Source organism: Phoenix dactylifera, unplaced genomic scaffold (assembly GCF_009389715.1).
Source record: "Phoenix dactylifera cultivar Barhee BC4 unplaced genomic scaffold, palm_55x_up_171113_PBpolish2nd_filt_p 000077F, whole genome shotgun sequence".
Classification (NCBI taxonomy): domain Eukaryota; kingdom Viridiplantae; phylum Streptophyta; class Magnoliopsida; order Arecales; family Arecaceae; genus Phoenix; species Phoenix dactylifera.
Genome location: NW_024067676.1, coordinates 116918 through 139406, shown reverse-complemented (window position 1 = coordinate 139406; position 22489 = coordinate 116918). Strand labels below are relative to the sequence as shown.

Sequence of the window (22489 nt, the reverse complement as noted above, 5' to 3'; positions counted from 1 at the left end):
AACAATCACGAGAGAGAATATATTCATAGTTTAACTTGTATTCAGAAGAGAACATTTATTATGTAACATGATAGATGATTCAATATTCAATATTAACAATAAATGATTCAATAACCAATATTGATAATTAGAACATTAAAGAGGATAAAAGGTTTTAAATTTGTAAACAAGAAATTTGTGAATTACAACTATCAAAAACCCATAGAGGACAAAGGTGCAAGTTCAACATCAACTTAAACAAGGAACATCTATAGCACATTGATATGATATCTAGATGTAAAGGAAGAGGAAGCATAAAATCTTCTTATACAGCACATATGGGTCGACAATGGTTATTGGCAGGGATTTGTTGTAAAGAACAAACCACCCTATTCGGTCGAGTATGTACAGTATCGACAATGAACAAGAATCAATTCATGGTATTTGCACGAAATAGGGCTTGGACCGTGCAAACCGGTCCTTACCAGGCTAAACTGCCCAAAGCTGCTTGCTTCCAAGCTGCTCAACTTGCTAAGAGCCCGGTACAAGCTTGATTAGCCCCTCCCCCTCAATATTGAGGGAGCAAAGCTCATCACACCCTTTTCTCCCTCTGTCTCACTTGTAACAAGCAAAAGGGAGGAGAAAGAGAGAAAGAAAGGAGGAGACAAAGAGAGGAAGAGAGTCGAAGGGAAAGCAGGGAGGACAAATCTAATGTTCAACGAGATATTTTTTACCATATTTGCTCTTCCATTTTTTTTGTGACATCCCATAAATGGATAGAAAATGAAAAAATATGGGAAAATCATTCCAAAATTTTGTATTTAGATATGATTTAGTGATATATCATAGATCTAATCAAATTTGTGCGATGATATAACCTTTTTTGATATTTATTTTATTTTTATCAAAAATATATTTTTGGATTCAAATTAATAAAAAATAAAGGAGATGTTACATAAAAATTAGTACAATGCACCATGCTATCTGATGTCTTTTTTGGAACAATTTGAATAATTTTTGGGAAATTAATTGATTCTCAAACCAATCTAAAAATCGACATATAGGCGTACTATTACATGGTGAGAATTGAAATTTTCCATGAATTTCAAATTATCCCAATGAAATTGAATGGGATAACTTCTTGACTTGGTGCAAGGCTACAATCAAATCATTTGGTGGAAAATATCAGTTTGGGTATGAAAACGGAAAAATCCATAAGTCGGATGATGATACCCTAAATCCGTGATTATGATGAATGGGAGGCAAACAACCTTTTGGTTATGTCATGGTTCTTAAACTCCATGGACCCTCATGTAAGAGATGGATTGATCTTCTTGTCTACTACAAAAGAGATTTTTGACACCTTGCATGAGTTGTACTTGCAAAAGGATAACATTGCACGAGTGTATCAATTGTATCAAGAGATGGCCAATCATAGTCAAAAGGAGATAAATTCTTGCTCGATGTTATGGAAGCTTGAGAACATGTGGCAATAATCGCTCTACTTTTTTCCAATCCCATCAAATTGCTCGGAAGATGCTAAAATGCACCCAACTTTAAAGTCGTTCCTAGATTAATCAGGCTTAGTGCTTAATATGGGATTACAAAGATGTGGTGCTTATATAAAAGGGCTACATTAGCTAGAATTAATTATTTGAGATTTTTATTTAAACTAAATATTATTTTTAATGAAAACCAAGGTCCGCCGTACCGGTACCGGTGGCAGGCCGGACCGGTACGGTACCGGTCCGGTCCAGTACGTACCGGCCGGTATCGGTACAGTACCGGCCGGTACCGCGAGCCAAAAATCACAGCACCTCGTGCTGTGGTTCATAAAAAAAAAAATTCGTACCGGTGCGAACCGGCCGGTACCGACCGGTACGGGCTCCGTACCGGCCGGTTCGCACAAGAAAACCGGAGATACCGATTTTCTTGTGGTTCCGGTACCGGTCTAAGACCGGACCGGTACGGCATTCCATGATGAAAACTAATAAAAAATTAATTCAAAATTCATGAAATTTTAGTTGTATGCAAAGATATTTCAAACATGTTTTCTTGGAGCATGTGTTGTATTTTTTGATGGTGACACACTTTATACTTTTTTAGTAAATTTCACATAAATAAAGGAAGCTTAAAAATGTGGAAAAAAAATTGTATACCATATGGTTCGGTATGGTACTAGTACCATAATAACGGTCAGCTATCAGTATGCAGTTCGGTACCAAGACTATGAACCTTGGTTGTTGGTATGCAAAAGCATCTTTTGGAAGGCAAGTATTAGGTATCTTTCTTATCATAAAACCTGAAATACAAAATTACTATATCACATAACAATGAGTTTCAGTGATGTCCTTCAGAATTTTAATTTATTAGATGGTATCAATTATCAAATATAAGATCAAAGATGGTTTTCGAAAAATAATTACCTAAAGCATTAGAATTAGACTAGACAAATTTTAGAACCATTGTAATTTAATTTTTCCATTTTTGAAGATGAGCTTGAATAAAGTATGTGACTAGGAGAAATACAGATTCTAGGCACACAAAAGTGGATACAAAATTCAGAGATATTGCTTCAAATGATCTATTTTGTTGCTAGAAATAAGGGCATCATGTTTTAAGATGATTTTGGCTGATAGGGCAAAATTTTTCAGCAAGCCTGGGGAGCCTATCATTCAAATATTAAGCTGGATTAATGCAAAAATTTAAATACACTGTTTGCATGACCTCAAAGTGATATACTTTATGAAATAGGAGGGAGAAAAAAATTCTCTCTCCCTATTGAACTGCCCATCCAAGACCCCAACCATTCATAAAGTATCATACAAGAGGCATGACGTTAAAGGATAACAGGTAGGATATAGAAAGTTGCTCATATTGATGTATACCATCTTGTAACAAATTTGCTACAATATGGATCCCACAATTCAATAACAATGCCAGAAGCTTAAAAGGGCTAAATAGCAGGAACAAAGGTCGAAAAATCATACACATCAGTGATTACTACACCCACCACTGCATCCCCCTCCACACAAAAAAAAAGGATTGTTTTTTTGAGTTTATAAGTGAATGTATTATTTTCATAAAATCAAAATACGATTAGCAAAGATATATATATATATATATATGGATTTTTTATACAAATAATAGATTATACTTAATCATAGGCAAATATCGAAATACTAAAGATCGTGCCCATATTGACCAAGGATGGGTATGGCACACACCATACCAAGGATTCATGCCAATATCATGGACATGGACTAAACACCCTTGATACGGCATTTTTTGGCTTTCAAAACTCTAGTTTGCGTTTTTTTTTTTTTGTTATATTTTCTTGAATTGTACTGCATTTTTGCAAAGAAAAAGGTGGACATATCAACTTTAGTGCCTGATATGTGGTTTTTGTGCATGTTGAGGTCAATAGCATGCATATTTATTGTGCAAGCTACACATAACTTGGGATCTAGAATACATTTAAAATATATATGGGTTAAATTAGCAAATGAAATGCAATTAGATTTCAAGAAATCATCAGTGACATGCTATTATGGATGACCGCATTACTATTTATTCTATATATTTTTATCGATTTTCTTACATTTCAGAAATTTTTGTAGCCTAGGTTGGAGGGCATGTTCATTTCATGCACTTGATTAGTACATTCAAATTATGTGCATAGGTAATATATTCCATGATAAATTATAAACGTTTAAATATATACTTTTTAATAATTAAGAAACAAAAAATAAGTTTTCGCAAAAAGCACACCATCTCAGAAATTAGTTTACAATTATCTAACATTATATGTATAATATTCTGAAATCAAAAATATATCTAATAAATAACTAAGTCTAAAATTATATTTAAAAATCTAAAATAATCGTAAAATTGATTGGTTAATTGAGGACTATAGTAGACTGGCCCCATAAATACATCATATAAAAAATCAACCCAAACAAATGTACTTTTGTTTGGTTAACTTCGAATTTAGAACAGTTCGAGTATTGCTAGGTGGCACCCGAGCATCAGTCAAATTGAACCTATAAATCTTGAAAATTTGGTAGCATTTGCATATCAGCAATAAAAACATAGTACCAATTTTTTACCAAATTTTATCTATTAACTATATTTTAAAATATCTTTTTAAAGACTTAAAAATATTCTTGTAAGCTTGTGGATCTCCCCATTTCCCTACAACATATTGGAAATCAGCCCGAACAAGCAATATTTGCTCCGAGTAATTTCAGATTTACATGATTTTTCAGGTGAGATTATGGGTACCCAAAACCCACAAATTTCTTGAAATTGGTCTAGATTCGTACTTTAAAGCATAAATTTGAGCATTAATAAAATTTAGACAACATTTTGATAAAGTTTTCCCTCAATCTTACAATTAAATATGGAATCATTTTCAATTTTCCAAAATTAGGAAAAATAGAGCAAAGAGAGTTTATAACTTGAACGAAGTGATTTGGTGTCAAAAAGTGGTAAATCCGAGCTTGAATCCTTGTTTGAAATCCTCCTACAAGGTTATGCCCTCTCTCTTTGTTTTTAGCTAGATGGAGTGCAAAACAAAGGAGAAAAGACCTCCAATTTCTTCTGAGTGGCACCATAACAAATTGAAGGTACTACGTCCCGAACCACTCAATTCACAAGCAATTTAGGGTCAAGTTGGCCAGTTTCCTCCTGAACTGAGCCTCCCTGTACTGATAGGGGCTCCATTCAGTACAAACCTAGAGGCTTTTTAATCCTCAACCATGAATGGACTTTATTTGGTGAGTTGAAAACTTTCATAATGGTTTCCAACAGTTCTGAGAGAGATACTACGTCAAGATGGTCCCAAAAGACAAAGTGCTTGACCCTCAATGACATCAGCATAGACATATATATTAGTATATGATGGTTCTTGACTTCTTGCAACCATTCTACTTTGTATGCTGTATTTGTTGATCTAATTGAATGATCCTAGAATCTTAAAGAAAATATAAGATGACATTTTTTTCACTTTATATTTTGAACCTCTTGTCTATGCTTCAGATTATTTAATTTAATATAATAATATCTTGTTAGTTTGGAGGTTAGATTTGTTTATATAATGTCTTACAGTCTTACCTGTATTTAGGTTTCCCTGCTCGACAACATCCATTTGGCTTAAAGTTAGGTTTGTTCAAACAAGCCAAAGTTCCTGTTGAATAAAACTATCTTAGAGATGCCTAATATCGTAACATACTAAAACTATCCACAAGCACAAAATTTGATACTTCATCTATAAAGCCACTCTTAAAATGTGGAATCAACATGGAATTGGCTTCCCCCTAGCCGCCAAAATAACTTACAAAATAGCTAGGGCATAAAATGAATTCACCAACTTGCATTTGGCATCCATTCGAGACACCATATTAAGTACTCATGATACTAATCGAGTTCGAGCAACTTATAAGATGGTTCAAAATTACTCTCTTTAAACAAAAATAGACCAGTCATTTGGCATACTCTATTCCACGAAATTCATGCCACGGAAGAGGTGGTCACTTTTTTTTTGATGGAAAAAAAGAGAGACCACTTCTTCTTAAGTATATAAAATTGTAAAAACAATCTATGTATTGGAGAACATAACATTTCAACAAGTGGGGCTGGAAGTTTAGACCACAAGAAACAGTTTTCTCTCTTTAAGAAATTTCAGTACCAACATACACTAGTGGTAAGCATAAGGATAATACCAAAAACAACATACACTAGTCATAAGCGTAAGGATAATACAAAAACCATATTTGGAGAAAATAAAAACATAAGCTGAAACCTGCATGGGCTGCATATTGACTGGCTTTGACCGGCTTCTTACAAGCATTGCAACAGACCTTCAGCATAAATATAAACATCAGGAATAACATATGAATTGACAAGAGCAACAACAGAGAATTCTCCACAATCATTAAAAATATTTTGTATAGATCAGGATTTCAGTGAACTTGAAGGATACATTTGATGAGAGGAAAAATTGTTATGGCAAAACAACAGAGGTACACAATATTTCAGTTTCTAAAGACACAATGGTGTGAATTGATCACTCAGCATGTCACAGTTCAATTTCATGAACAGCAGAGCAGGTTCAACAGTGCATAAAGTCCTATAAAGATACTCAGGGATGTGGCTACTATTCAGGGCCCAAGTCATCAAAACAAACTGCACCAATCAAAAAATTTAACTAGTTAGGATGACATATTAGTTTTGAAGACACTGCAAAGTGTTCAACATGCAAACAAAACTACTTGTTTGCTTGTATGATACTATGTAATATGTACCCTTAAAGTACTGTTCTCACATATGCAACAACTCTTAGCTAAACTAAGATGAAGTTTCGAGCATCAGAATTTTTTTTAAAAAAAAGCTATAAAACCCAATGCCCATGCCATTAGATTTTTTTTAAAAAAAAACCTATAAAACCCCATGCTCAAGCCATAAAGTGTGCCAATGCTACTATGCCCATGCCTACCATGCGCCAGCACATGTTTTCTTGGCACCAGAACGGCAAATAACATGCCCCATGCCAACCACTAGCCAGCACACCATATAGCAGCAACACTTAAATCCTTGCATAAAGCATTATGCATAATCGGATATCTACAACATTTTGAAGATCTATAACTTGTAAAATGTTTTTAGTTACATTTTTGCTTCATCATATAGTTTGTTTAAGAAGGTTAAATATTGGGTTACCAAGGTTTGCCGTCTCGGTATCGGACTCCGTACTAGTATCATCCTATTACAATATCGATATGTGATTCGATGCAGTACAACTCGACGGACCGAGTGTTCATAGTCATACAGTATGGTTTAGTATACCGGTTTGGTACCAGTACGGTATGGTACACCTAGGATGGAATGGTACCAAACGGTACGATGAACCTTGGGTGCTACTTTTGTACTAGCATTTGATCAACTACAACGTCACATATTGGGATTTGGATAAGTCTGACTCTCAAGGCATGACAGAATGAAAGTGTCGATCACATCCTCCAACATAAATTTCATTTCTCAATGCCTCAAATGTTTGAACCACTTTAAGGACCTACATACAAATTCAAGTTAATAAATCCAACCAAACAGTTAGACTCATCAATTTTTGCCTCTTATGCATCAAATACACATAAATTTTTGCCAAACCATCACTCAACTCTCACTAACCCCCTAGTAGCTCGAATCATCTAGCCAAGATGCCATTCCCCTTAAAAGTATCTCATACTAATCATGCACCTTTGCTTCCTAATGCTTCCATCTCATCATAGATTATTAGAATTCTACCATTATCAAAATAATCTTAGTTTAACCACATTTGTGCCATTGATTGTCTTATAATTTTTTTCATATACCCACATAATGCATTTTTTAGTATACAATGAATTAGATTTCATTATTATTAATAGTAAACATTATTTTGTGGAGACAATTACTAGGTGCATAGACATCCCAATTTGCTTTTATGGCTCTCCATCCAAACTCTTGATGCAGCTCCATCCCAATTACTAGAGCTCCTTCTCTTGATGCAGCTGACAAATGATACACCAAAAATCATCAAGTTTTTAAATTTATGCCTTCTCTTTAGTGTAAATGATGCCTCACTTTAAATCCTTCTGCCATATATGTAGGCATGTATCCTTCCATCAAGAATGAGTTCACAACTTCACATGATTAGAAATTTAGTAATATGTGATGTTAAAGTAGTGGTAGACTTTCAGTTTATTATAGTTGATTATTAACTTGTCTTTTTTCTTTCTTTTCTGCGAACTTACAATTCTATGGCTCAATAGGATGCTAATTTAGAAGGCACATCAAGGAAGCCCTCATTCACCAAGATGTTGAGTGTTTGCTTGTGACTATAATTCTATAACAACCCAACCTGTACTTAGAAAAAATACATATATGTGTATGTATGCAAAATTTGAAAATGAATCGTTCTACAAAAGCGTTAGACCATTAGGTATTATTTAGTGTCACCAAGGTTCTTAATCTCAAAACTAGATCCCGTACAAGTATCATACTGATACAGTGTCCATACGCCCAGTAGATGGGTCAGTTCAGCATATTGAGACTCCGTACGGCCCTCGTACTGAGTCTTGGTTCGGAATCGATATGGCGAACCTTGAGTGTTGCATTAGATGAGATGCTTAAGAGACTAAGATAAATGACTTTCTTACTAAATTTTTGACTTATATCAATGTTATCCTAGAATAAAACTTATGAGCCTTTAAGATTAGAGAAATTCCTTACATTTAAAATTCATTGTATTGATGCAACAGGAAAAATCTGGAACTGGTACTAAAGGTGGAAAATCAATTTTTTATTATTATGAAATTTGTTTTTTTTCTTTTCATTTTCGTTGAACTCAAATGCGGTAATCCCTTATTTACATGTAATGTTGGAGATAAATGAAAGATGATATTCATGTAAAAAAAAATTGTCTTTAGTAATTTGTTAGTCTAATAATCTAACCAAATAACTAACCTACCCAAATCAACCATGATAGCTTAGCCCCACCACCAGCCTAACCTAGTTAACTGGCCTACTAAGCCTATAAATAGGATCCATTGAGGGTAAGGCCAAGAAGGGAAACAAAAGGAAGGTGTAGGCCTTTTAGTGTGAGAGAGAGGGGAGGAAATAAAAGTTCGTGCAAGTTTTTTGTGGAGTCTAATTGCAAAAACTGTGAGTATCTCTTACCATGTGCCTTGTATTCAAGGTTCGTTTGTGTTTTTTAATCTCATAAACACTTTCAACCTTTTATATTATTTGAATATTCTAATCCTTACAGTCCTTTTTAAAATTCAAGATCTTGTAAGGAATTTTTCTATGCTTTTTGAGTTTAAGGTACATTTACCTACTGTGTTTTTTTGAACTTGTTATTGTTCTGAAATTCTAAAACCAAGGTTCCCAAATTGCCAAGTTTCTTTTGTGCTTTTAAACTTTGTGAACAATTTCAAGTTCAAGCCTATCTGCTGGTTTGGAGTTTCAAACTTTATGGTCATTTCTAAAGTTAAGGGTTTATTTTGAAATTATAAACAACAATAGGCTTCAATTGAGTTGTTTGTTGTTTTCAAAACTTTGATTAGTTGCAATAATTTTTGAATCATTCCTTATTCGTAATCTAGTACTATGTCAATAGAATTTATGTTTGCATTTTATGTGGAAATTATGAAACCATATGAGTTTTCAAACTGATATTCTTAAAGTCTTATTTATGTGACTTCTACCTTAAAATTCTATTCTTATGAGAACCTCTTCTGCACCTATTTTTTTCATGTATCCTTCTAAATTTAAAAATTAGAACATAAGATTTAAAAGATACATGGGGACGGTGGACCCCTAGCTAGATGGTATATAAGTAGTCCCATAGGAACTGTTAGAGAAGAGATATGTATACATTTAGCCAAGTCATATAGGTGGACCTAAAGGTTATAAGTGGCTTCGCATGCATTAGCGACAAGGACCATGAGTGGCCTCATCTGAGTAAAGTGGGCTAGAGGATCCTCAATTGCATCAATAGTGCGGATATAGTGACCTACAAAGTGTAAGTGAACCTTTATAAAAAAATGTGAAATTATGTGAAACATCAAAGTTTTTTTGAAATTTAAAATAATGTTTTCACCATTTTGAAGTATCTCATACCTTCTTAAATAATTGTGACTTCGGTTTTTCATTATAAATTGTTTTGATGAACGAGGTCCACCGTGCCGATCATACTGATGTACCAGTAGACACTGGTACCGGTACGGTACCGAACCGAACTGGTACCGTACTGGGCCAACGAAGCAGTAAAGTCTGAAAGCAGAAAAAAACAACGCGCGGACGCGCGCGCATCCACGTTAAATGCTACGGAGTGGCATTAAATACCACTATATGGCATTAAATGGCCCGCGCAGGCTGCCCCGCATGGGCGCGCGGCCCCGCGCAAGTGTGATTCCCTGCGCGGGGAACAGGCCGCAGGCGCGGTTTCCTGTGCTGGGAATCGCGCACGGGCCCGAGCTGGGCGCATGATTCTCCGCTCGCGCCCGTGCGAGGGCAGTTCCCAGAGGGAGGAGGGCTTCCGGCCCTCGTGCCGGCAAGGGACGACCATGCGAGCGTCGTCCCAGAGGGAGGGCTTCGGGCCCTTGTGCCGGCAAGGGATGACCGTGCGAGCGCCGTCCCAGAGGGAGGAGGAGGGCTTCGGGCCCTCTTGCCGCTACGGTCACCGCACCACCTCTGCCTCCCCTCCACCAAAGAGGAAGAAGATGAGCCCGGTACCGGCCCGGTTTACACCGGTACCGTGCTTGTACCGGTGCGAACTGGTCGAAGAAGATGAGCCCGGTACCGGGCTTGTACCCGTGCAAACCGGACCAATTTGCACAAGTACGAAAGTGGAACTATTTTTTAAGGCTGTACTGGACCGGTCAGGGGCGGTTCAGCAGACCTTGGATGAACCTTTAGCTAAAATTTTTCCGTGACTATTTGATTTGTGTTTTATGATTCCAAGTCATTTGATTTCTAGTAGAACTTAAATTCTTTGACCACGGTAGAGGTTTAATTGATGAATTGTTTATCATTTTATCTATTATATGTCTTCTTAGAGTGATTATCGAGGGTTATAGAGCACATTTTTAAAATTGGACTTGCTGTTGCTTTTAAGATACCAAGTGATTATTGAAGCAACACCAAGAAGGCAAGAATATTGTAATTGTGTTTGGTTGCATGCATCTTTGAAGGTATATTATTATGTAGAGTAGGCTCTGTTCAAAGTTTTGCAAATGGACTTTACTAAGATTTATGGTTCACAATGTACTTCTATTTATGTTCTACTCGATCGCAAGGTTTGTCTAAGAATGATAAATATTGGTGTGACTTTGTGCCCATATTTGATCAATTATCATAGTCATACTTTCAGATTCAGGTGAGTTCAAGTCTTGGTTCTTCACAGATTATGATCTCTAAGGGTTCATTTGTTGCTAAGTTTTTGCACTTACAGCACTTCTCTATTGTCAAATCCACCCTTTGCATGAGATCAATGAGCATGAAATGACAATTAATCATATGAAAATTTTGCAAGGAATATGTGGTAGTGGCAGCAAAAAACTTTCAGCAGTAAACTATTATGTCCAAGTAAAACTCTATTTTTTTTTGTGAAATAGTTGTATATAGCAAAGTTCAGATCACGGAATGCTATACCTCCCCTGTTTCAAAACAGGGGCTTTGCCCTCATTTTTGTGTGGCCGGAGGAGGGGGACCTCGAAAGCCCTCTCCCCCCTCCCTCTCTCTCTCCCTCCCTCCCTCTACCTCTCTCTCTCTATCTTTTCAACGCAACAGGGGCACCGTGCTTGTTTTCATGCAGCCGGAGGAGACAGAGCTCGAACGCCCTCTCTCTCCTACTCTCTCAACCTCTCTCTCTCTCCCCCCTCCCTCTCCCTCATTTCCGCTCTCTCCCTTCCTCCCTCTCTCTTTTTCTATCTTTCCTTCTCCCTCTCCACCTCCCTCACCAACTCTAGCTATATTGGTATGGGCCTAGAATCGAACGACACGGTACCATACCATACCATACCGCCAAGCAATCAATACGGGTCCTAGTACCAGCATAGCATACCTTGGTTCAGATATTCAAAGAGTTAAATTTTCCAACTAATGTAAGTTTAGGTTGAGAGGATACTGCCTTGAACTTTGCAATACAGGCTCCACTAGATTAAATAGACCCAACATCAGCATGACAAACTGTCTGAATATTTTTATTTCTTGATCATAGCCAAATTATGTATAATTTATTCAAAAACTTACCAGGTGCAAGGGATCTGTCAGTGGTCTACAATCAAATACATGCATATCTGCAAAAAGGAGAGTAAAACACAAATGAAAATTTACTACCAGCATAACAAGGATGAAGTTTAATGATATAAAATATAATAGATATCTAAATCTAGTAGCATCATACTCCACTTTGGTGCAAAACTTAGCCAACAAACGAAAACAGAAGAATTTTTATCTTCACCTTTGTGAAACACTAATAAGCAAAAATTACTTATAATTTTCCTTCAACATCATAAAATGTTTTTAGATCAACCAACAGCAATAAGAATGTCTCAAAATTTTCTTCTAAATCATAAAAAAGATTGTTCAAATGGAAAGCCATTATTTCAGAATCATCAAATGATCACCTTTTATAGATGTTCTTACAGATGGATCACCATGTAGTCCTAGTAAAGCAGTAAATACCTTTCCTATTGGACGACAATATATAATCTAACAATTCCTAAATTCACAAAGAGGCTAGATAAAGAACGACACTGATGCAATGAGGGTGTAAAATGGATTATAAGAGTGAGATTAGTGAAAAATAGCCAATTAGGTTATTAGTGAAAAGGCTAAAGAGATAAGTAGACTACGTATGAAGCAAAGGAAAGCCTTTAGTTTAGAAAATGCGACAAAAATTAAGCGTATAAACTATAAACTATAAAGTATAAACTATAAAACATTGCCAAGGTGTTGAGCAACAAGAATGAAGCACAAATGAATATTAGATTGCTATATCAAGTCAAAGAACCCAAAAAATAGATCAGACACAAAAAGTTGCTAGGATGGCAAAGCCTAGAACAAACCAAGAATATTAACCACACAAGATGTTAGAAGGGGTCCATACAATTCCTATGGTTAGAACAAGCAAAATCAATGGCAATAAAAAAAATAGAACACAATAAAATATGAAAATGAACTAAAGTTCCTATCATAATCTACAAAGATAGAGCTCATGAAGGGGACTGAATGAACAAGCAAAGGACACTATCGACTTAAAAAATGATTTACGACCCCAAAATGTGATATAACGAAGATTTGGTGGCCTATAAATGAGCATTAAATTTTGATCTTTCTATTTAAACCAGGGGAAAAGTAGATTGAATCTACACTCAGAGGTCCACATGGATTGAAAAAATTCAAGCAGCACCTAAAAAAAATGAAAAGATGTATGATAATCTTAAGGCGCCATGGAGCAAAAATTAAAGCTCCAAAATGGTCTAAAATGAATTACGCAACAGATCATGGAGAAGACATTAGGGCAATGGGTGAAGCAAGAGATCAATGGACAAGTAGAATTGTTAGTTCCAAGTTCCTCATGCTGGTTTAAATTTCGAGAATTGTTAGTTCCAAGTTCCAAGTAGAATTATGCCCTAGTGTTCTACTTTAAATTTGGAGACTTTTCCTCATGCTAGCAGTGATGCTCATTTTCAATAATAACCATGAGCAGGAGGCTGAAAACAGAAGGTAACTCATGAAGCTTCAAAATGATGCGTTAATAGGCAAACTGTAAACCACTCTCCCAAAGTATACCTTTGAAGATTTCAAAGGTCTCTTTAGGGTGAACCGGTGAACCCAGTCTTTGCTACCATGCTCTTTTAGGAAGAATTGCTTAAGAAGTAACTTATCTCTAAAGCACAGATGCAAACATAATGAAACAAAGGACCTCAACACTAAGTGAAAAGTAACATGAATTCACATGCATAAATACCATGTATTGAACATGATAGATAACAAATTCACAAGCACTAATAAAGATGAATGAATACATCCATTCATATATATCTCCATTCATACATATGTATATGAAACCCATGTACACGTATATAATTTATTTAAATGTACTGTATTTAGCAGATTAATCATGTAATGATTGAAATGTATATAAAAAGTGTTACGGGGGAACTAAGCCGCCATGCCCCACGTGACCGGCACGCGCGCCCAGGAAGACTACGGCTGCCCTTTTGATCCAGCAATCCGACCCCGAGTCGGACATCCTCGGCTCCGCAGCCCGACCCCGAGTCGGCTGCCCTTTTGATCCAGCAATCCGACCCCGAGTCGGACATCCTCGGCTCCGCAGCCCGACCCCGAGTCGGCTGCCCTTTGATCCAGCGCTCCGACCCCGAGTCGGACGTCCTCGGCTCCGCAGCCCGACCCCGAGTCGGCTGCCCTTTGATCCAGCAATCCGACCCCGAGTCGGATATCCTCGGCTCCGCAGCCCGACCCCGAGTCGGCTGCCCCTTGATCCAGCGCTCCGACCCCGAGTCGGAGATCTCTTGATAACGACAGGCTATTCCCCAGAGGCACGCCGCGGCCTCCTGCTCCACTACTCCCTGCAACGGCTGTATCCGATGCTGCTCCACGATCTCCTGCATCAGCCGTACAAAGCGGAGCCCCACTATGCCCTGACGTGGCCGTACCCGGTGCTGCTCCACGACGCCCTGTAACGGCCATGTCAGTGGCCACACCATCGTGCCCCACGATAACGAACCCCCCTGAGAGACCCCCCAGCCAGGTATATATGCGGCTGGGGGGAGAAAAGGGGGGGGTGAGCAATATCTCCCAGAGCACTCTCTTACTTGCGATTATCACCTCTCCTCCTCCTCCAATCTCCTCTGACTTGACCGTCGGAGGGCCATCACCACCCTGGTGGTGGTGCAAGGCTTGTTTGCAGGTTTCTTGGCGGAAGGTGGAGCGCAACCAACACCAACCAAGACAACTCAGACGGAACCCCGTTCACACCGCAGTGCCAATCGTTCTCGGTTTGGACCACCAGCAACAGTTGGCGCTAGAAGGAGGGACCGAATCTTAGAACGATCGTAATGGCACGGCGAGGTGGTCGTGGAGCTTCCAATGCTTCCGGTCGCGGAGCCTCTCGCGCCTCCGGCCGGGAGGCTGCTGCGTCCCCAACGCACTCTCAGCAGCACTCCACCGCCCCTTCTCCCATTCAGACGGTCGAAGCTGCTCAGTTCGACCAGCTAGCCCAGCAGGTTCGCACCCTCGCGGAGGCAGTGCAGAATCTGCAGGGTGTGATCTCTCGGGTGCCGCAACGGGCTCAGGAGCCGCTGCCCCCCGAGCACTCGCCTCTTCCTCACAACCCGCGCTCCTTCCTCTCCCATGGAGAGGAGCGCCGGCGCGAGGAGGATTTTCGAGTGCGGTCCATTCTGCCAGGACCTTCTCATCGGAGCTGTGCGGGGTACGAGAGGCGGACCCGGGCGCGTTCTCAGACACCCCAGTCCTCGAGGGGCCCGCACTCCAGTCGGTCCCCCTCGCGCCACTCCTTGTCCCCCACCCACCGGTCGCGCTCCCTGGACCGGCGGGTGGACGATCTCCATAGACAGCTCCAGGTCCTGAAGGGCCACTCCAAAGATCCCTTCGCTGACTTGGAGATCTCCTCCCAGCCGGCGCTTGCCTCGAGGATCCTGCGGACCCCGAACCCGCCGGGGTTCAAAATGCCGGCGATCGAACCCTACGACGGGGCGGCGGACCCGCGGGACCACGTGGAGAGTTTCAGGACTCTTATGCTCCTCCATGGAGCATCGGATCCGCTCCTCTGCAAGGCCTTCCCGGCGACCCTCCGTGGCCCGGCAAGGGCATGGTTCGCCGGCCTGGAGGCTAACTCCATCCAGTCCTTCGACCAGTTCACCCGCTTCTTCATCAACCATTTCGCCGTCAGTAGCAGGCGGCGACTGGTCTCCGACTCCCTCTTTGATGTCCGGCAAAACGAGGGAGAAAGCCTGCGGGATTATCTCACCCGCTTCAACAAGGCTACACTGGAGGTCCGGAACCTGAGCCAGGAAGTGGCTCTCTCAGCCCTGAAGCGTGGCTTCCGGAAGGGCAGACTCACCTTCTCCCTGGACAAACGCCTGCCGCGGAGCTTCCCGGAGCTGTTATCTCGGGCATACTGTGAGTACCACCGAGACCACGGCCACGATACCGAAGACTGCTTCCAGCTTCGGGACGAGATCGAGGCTCTCATTCGCCGAGGGCGTCTCGGTCGATATGTAAACGACCGACGTCCCCCGGCAGACCCGCGTCCGGCCGACCCGGCCCCTCAGGAGCCTCGGGAGCAGAATCGACCCGTTGCGGGAGTGATCCACACCATCACTGGGGGCTGCTCTCGGCCCGTGAGGAACGCAGGGGGCTCGGCGGAAGCATCAGGAGTGGCTGTCGCGAAGAGGCAGCGGGTCGGAAATGTAATCGCTTTTTGTGATGAAGATGTAAAGGGGGTTCAGACTCCCCACGATGACGCCATGGTGATCTCTCTCACTATGGCGAACTATGATGTAAGGCGTGTTCTTGTGGATAGTGGAAGCTCAGCTGATATTTTGTATTACGAGGCCTTCCAAAAGATGAGCTTGTCCCGACAATTGTTGCACAAAACATCCACCCCCCTCATAGGATTCACTGGAGACGCTATCTCGGCCGAAGGTGTCATTGAGCTGCCTGTGACTGCGGGCGTTGCACCCGCAGAAGCCACGGTGCGACTCGGGTTCTTGGTCGTCCGTGTCCCCTCGGCCTACAACGCTATCCTCGGACGACCCGGACTGAACGCCCTTCGCGCGGTGGTTTCTACCTACCATTTGCTCATGCGGTTCCCCACGGCGGCCGGGATTGGAGAGGTCCGAGGTGACCAACCAACCGCACGGCAGTGTTTCCTAGCAACTCTCAAAGGGAAGAAGCCCATGGAGGCCCTAAGCGTCGAGTCCCTTGACGCCAGAGACGAAGTGGCCTTGCGGCACGGGGAGCCGGCCGAGGGCGTAATCGAAGTTCCCCTCGAAGAAGGCCGCCCGGACCGCACGGTCCGGGTCGGTGCCAACCTCGACTTGGAAGCTCGGCTCCGGTTAGTGGAATTCCTCCGAGCCAATGCTGATGTGTTTGCCTGGTCGGCGGCCGATGTACCTGGGATCGACCCGGAGGTCATTTCTCACGCCCTCAACGTCGACCCGACCCACCGACCAGTAAAGCAAAAGAAGAGACACTGTGCCCCGGATCGGATCCGGGTGGTCGACCAGGAGGTAGACAAACTCTTGGAGGCAGGTTTCATAAGGGAAGTGAGCTACCCCGAGTGGCTGGCAAACGTCGTACTTGTCCGGAAGGCGAGCGGGAAGTGGAGGATGTGCGTCGACTACACCGACCTGAACAAGGCGTGCCCCAAGGATAGCTTTCCGCTTCCGCGAATAGACCAACTGGTCGACGCGACTTCCGGATATCAGCTGCTGTCTTTCATGGACGCCTTCTCCGGCTACAACCAAATAATGATGGCTCCACAGGACGAGGAGAAAACGGCCTTCATAACAGACAGGGGGCTGTACTGTTACAAGGTAATGCCCTTCGGTCTGAAGAACGCTGGCGCTACTTACCAGCGCCTCGTCAATAAAATCTTCAAGGAGCAGATCGGCCGGAACATGGAGGTGTACGTGGACGATATGCTGGTAAAGAGCCGCCATGCGGATCAGCACATTGCGGATCTGGAGGAGACCTTCGCCACCTTGCGGAAGTTTCGTATGAAGCTAAACCCAGCGAAGTGCGCCTTTGGTGCTTCGGCCGGGAGGTTCCTCGGCTTCATTGTCAACCAGCGGGGGATCGAGGCCAACCCGGACAAAATCAAGGCCATCCAAGATATGTCCCCTCCGACCAAAGTGAAGGAGGTTCAGGAGCTCGCTGGAAGGGTCGCCGCGCTCGGACGATTTGTGGCAAAATCGGCCGAACGCTGCCAACCGTTCTTCAAGGTGTTGAAGCGCCCGAAAGACTTCCTCTGGACGGCTGAATGTCAAGTGGCGTTCGACCAGCTCAAGGAGTACATGGCGTCTCCTCCCCTGCTGTCCAAGCCACAAGAGGGGGAGATGCTCTACCTTTACCTGGCGGTCTCCCCAACCGCAGTCAGCGCAGTACTGGTTCGGGAAGAGGCAAAACTTCAGAAGCCCGTGTACTACACCAGCCGAGTCCTCCGGGATGCCGAGACGCGGTACACGAAGGCTGAAAAGATCGCCTTCGCGCTGCTGACTGCGACCAGGAGGCTTCGCCCCTATTTCCAGGCTCATTCTGTCACCCTTTTGACCGATCAACCACTGCGGCAGATCCTCAGCAATCCTGAGAATGCGGGACGGCTGGTGAAGTGGGCAGTAGAACTTGGTGAGTTCGACATCCGCTACCAGCCCCGGCCCGCCATCAAGGCCCAGGTGCTCGCGGACTTTCTCGCTGAGTGCACTGTGCAGGAGGCGGAACCTAGGCCGCCGGAAACACCCAGCCTCGATCTCCCGATCTGGACGCTCCACATTGACGGGTCGTCGAACCCTGAAGGTGGAGGGGCTGGGCTGGTCCTTACCAATCCCGATGGAGTGATAGCCGAGTATGCCTTGAGGTTCGGATTTCCAGTGACCAACAATGAGGCGGAGTACGAGGCCCTAGTCACGGGACTCAAACTCGCCAAGGAGCTCGGCATCCGGCGTCTGAAGGTCTTCACCGACTCCCAGCTGGTGGTCGGGCAGGTTCGAGGGGAGTTCGAGGCACGGAGCCCGACCATGCAGAGCTACGTCCGGAAGGTGCAAGCACTCATTCCCGACCTCGGCAGTATTGACATTCAGCAGGTCCCAAGGAGCGAAAATGCTAGGGCCGACAGGTTGTCCCGCTTGGTGGGCGCTGAGGCACACAACTTGTCAAGGGCGATATACCTGGAGACCCTAGATGCCCCGAGCATCGGCGAGGCTGAAGCGGTAATGGCAATTGATCCGGAACCATCTTGGATGGACCCGCTTGTAGCTTACCTCGCCGAAGGGATCCTCCCCGAAGATGAAGATCAAGCTCGGCGACTTGTTATGAAGTCCGCCCACTACGTACTCTACGAAGGGAGGCTGTATCGGACCTCGTTCACCGCCCCCCTCTTAAGGTGCCTCCGCCCTTCGGAAGCGGCTTACGCCCTCAGCGAAGTCCACGAAGGCATCTGCGGATCGCACCTGGGGGCTAGGTCCCTGGCACATAAGATCATGAGGCAAGGCTACTATTGGCCGACCTTATTGGAAGACTCAAAGGATCACGTACGGAAATGCGACGCCTGCCAGCGCCACGCCAACATCCAGAGAGTCCCCTCTGTTCCCTTGGCGCCAATCACCGCCCCCTGGCCCTTTGCACAGTGGGGAATGGATATCCTCGGACCATTCCCCATCGCTTCGGCCCAGCGGAAATTTTGATTGTCGCCATCGACTACTTCACCAAGTGGGTGGAGGCAGAGCCACTGGCCACCATCACGGAGGCGCAAGTCCGGAAGTTCGTAAAGAAGAACATCATTGTCCGATTTGAGGTACCTCGGGTCCTCATCTCGGATAACGGTCGACAGTTTGATAACAAGCATTTCCGAGACTTCTGCGAGGAGTTCGGGATCGAACATCGGTTCACGTCCGTGTCGCATCCCCAAACCAACGGCGAGGCCGAGGTCACAAATCGGACAATCCTCCAAGGTATCAAAGCGCGGATCGGACGGACGGGGCAAGCTTGGGTCGAGGAACTCGAGAATGTCCTTTGGGCGTATCGGACCACGCATCGGACTCCTACCGGGGAGACGCCTTTCAGCCTAACCTATGGCACGGAAGCCGTTGTCCCCGTAGAGCTCGGACTTCCCTCACCTCGGGTAGCCGCACACCGACCCGAGGCCAACTCGGAGCAACTCCGAGGGAACCTGGATCTCTTGGAAGAAGCAAGGGAAATGGCGCAGGTTCGGATGGCAATGTATCAGCGGAGGGTGGCCCGATATTACAACTCCAAAGTCCGACCGAAGCTTTTCAGAATTGGAGATCTGGTGCTGAGGCGAGCTAAGGCATCTCAACCTACGGAAGGTGGGAAGCTAGCGCCGAATTGGGAAGGCCCGTATAAAGTTCGTTGGGTAAACCGACCTGGCTCCTACCAGTTGGAAGCCCTAGATGGCCGAGAAATTCCAAGGGGCTGGAATTCCGCTAACCTGCGGATGTATTACCAGTAGAACAACAAGGCCAGAAAGACAATTTGAAAAGGTGCAACACTTTTCATTTCAATAATTTCTGGTTACAATGGCGTGCTCGTGTGATTACAAGGAATTCCCAGAGGGGAATTAGGGAGTAAAGAAAGCAAAGAAGAGGTGGAGAATCCGTGGAGCTGAGGACCGAGGATCCCAAACCCTCAACCCAAAGCAGCTGCAATCCCACCGGAAGTGGGTGCTTCTAACCGGAGGCGCCATCCAGCACCTCACCAAAAAGACGAGGAGCCGCCGCAGAAGAAGCTCCCGCTGCCCCCAGGGGAACGCCGCCTCCAAAGGATATTCCCATCCTCCCCAGTGGTAGGAAAGAGAAGGAATTTGAGGGGGAAGAGCATATGGAGGCGCGGTCCCGGACTGAGCGTCTGGTGCAGAGCTCAATCGGGAGGCTGAACTTCAAGGAGGGGAGATGTGATCCCGGATGAAACGCCTAGAGCGGAGTTCCGCCGGGAAGACCCTCCTTGTTGATCCCAGATGAAACGGCTAGTTGGCTGAAGTCGCAAGGGGAGCGCCTCCCCTTTCCTTCAACAGGAGTCTCTCAGTCATATGCCAAGGAGGAGGTCCGCGATCCATGGCAACCTGAACAGCTCCGGCTTGGCAAACTCCATCGTACCTGCACCTGTATTTATAGCCAAACTGCGGCCCCCTGGTCGTTCCGATGCGGGTGGCTCCAATAAATGCAGGCGCATTGAAACCGGAGCCGTTCCGGCTTCCGAGGCGTATCTCCCCGCGATTTCCTAAGCGTCATTCTCCTTAAACTGCATTCTTTGTGCAGGACAATCCGGGTGTCATGTACCCCTAGGTCCACATATCTCCGCTCGCGCCCAGGCCGTATCCTCCTCGAAGAACCCGCGTATCGCGGCCGCTCAACTAACACTCCTCGCAAGCAGCAGCTGGCGATCCGATTTCCCAGGTAACGCATTAATTAGCGTTTAATGCCCTTCTCGTGTTCCCCCAGGCAACGCTTAGAGAAAAGGAGAAACATGATCGCGGCTGGCCACGGAGAAACCCCGTCGGGCAGCGAGCGACAAGCGCACGACCAGCGAGCGGAATTTTCCGAGGCTCGGCCCTCGGATGCCTGGCTAGCCCGATGATCATCCCGGGAGCAGACTAGCCGGAAGCCCCGACCGATCGCCTCGGCTTGCGCCAGCCTTGGCCGACCAACGAGTGGAATGTCCCGAGGCTCGGCCCTCGGATGCCAGGCTAACCCGATGATCATCCCGGGAGCAGACTAGCCTGAAGCCCCGACCGGTCGCCTCGGCTTGCGCCAGCCTTGGCCGACCAACGAGCGGAATGTCCCGAGGCTCGGCCCTCGGATGCCAGGCTAACCCGATGATCATCCCGGGAGCAGACTAGCCTGAAGCCCCGACCGGTCGCCTCGGCTCGCGCCAGCCTTGGCCGACCAACGAGCGGAATTTCCTGAGGCTTGACGGCCCTCGGATGCCTGGCTAGCCCGATGATCATCCCGGGAGCAGACTAGCCGGAAGCCCCGACCGGTCGCCTCGGCTTGCGCCAGCCTTGGCCGACCAACGAGCGGAATGTCCCGAGGCTCGGCCCTCGGATGCCAGGCTAACCCGATGATCATCCCGGGAGCAGACTAGCCTGAAGCCCCGACCGGTCGCCTCGGCTCGCGCCAGCCTTGGCCGACCAACGAGCGGAATTTCCTGAGGCTTGACGGCCCTCGGATGCCTGGCTAGCCCGATGATCATCCCGGGAGCAGACTAGCCGGAAGCCCCGACCGGTCGCCTCGGCTTGCGCCAGCCTTGGCCGACCAACGAGCGGAATGTCCCGAGGCTCGGCCCTCGGATGCCAGGCTAACCCGATGATCATCCCGGGAGCAGACTAGCCGGAAGCCCCGACCGGTCGCCTCGGCTCGCGCCAGCCTTGGCCGACCAACGAGCGGAATTTCTTGAGGCTTGACGGCCCTCGGATGCCTGGCTAGCCCGATGATCATCCCGGGAGCAGACTAGCCGGAAGCCCCGACCGGTCGCCTCGGCTTGCGCCAGCCTTGGCCGACCAACGAGCGGAATTTCCTGAGGCTTGACGGCCCTCGGATGCCTGGCTAGTCCGATGATCATCCCGGGAGCAGACTAGCCGGAAGCCCCGACCGGTCGCCTCGGCTTGCGCCAGCCTTGGCCGACCAACGAGCGGAATGTCCCGAGGCTCGGCCCTCGGATGCCAGGCTAACCCGATGATCATCCCGGGAGCAGACTAGCCTGAAGCCCCGACCGGTCGCCTCGGCTCGCGCCAGCCTTGGCCGACCAACGAGCGAAATTTCCTGAGGCTTGACGGCCCTCGGATGCCTGGCTAGCCCGATGATCATCCCGGGAGCAGACTAGCCGGAAGCCCCGACCGGTCGCCTCGGCTTGCGCCAGCCTTGGCCGACCAACGAGCGGAATTTTCTGAGGCTTGACGGCCCTCGGATGCCTGGCTAGCCCGATGATCATCCCGGGAGCAGACTAGCCGGAAGCCCCGACCGGTCGCCTCGGCTTGCGCCAGCCTTGGCCGACCAACGAGTGGAAGGTCCCGAGCTCGGCCCTCGGATGCCAGGCTAACCCGATGACCATCCCGGGAGCAGACTAGCCTGAAGCCCCGACCAGTTGCCTCGGCATGCGCCAGCCTTGGTCGACCAACGAGTGGAATTTCCTGAGGCCTAACCCTCGGATGCCTGGCTTAGCGCCGGAAGAATTTCCTGGG

General features: G+C 45.6%; 1 protein-coding gene across 1 annotated transcript in view; it reads right to left on the bottom strand.

Annotated features, from left to right (window-relative positions):
* The window catches only part of LOC103717832, a 66649-nt gene that overhangs the window by 24956 nt on the left and 19204 nt on the right, over positions 1 to 22489 (bottom strand). Inside the window, exons 4-5 of the mRNA XM_039116265.1 lie at positions 11776 to 11822; positions 5783 to 5840 (exon numbers count right to left, since the gene is read on the bottom strand). Of these exons, the coding sequence (XP_038972193.1) occupies positions 5783 to 5840; positions 11776 to 11822 (105 nt within the window). The remainder of the gene's footprint in view (positions 1 to 5782; positions 5841 to 11775; positions 11823 to 22489) is intronic.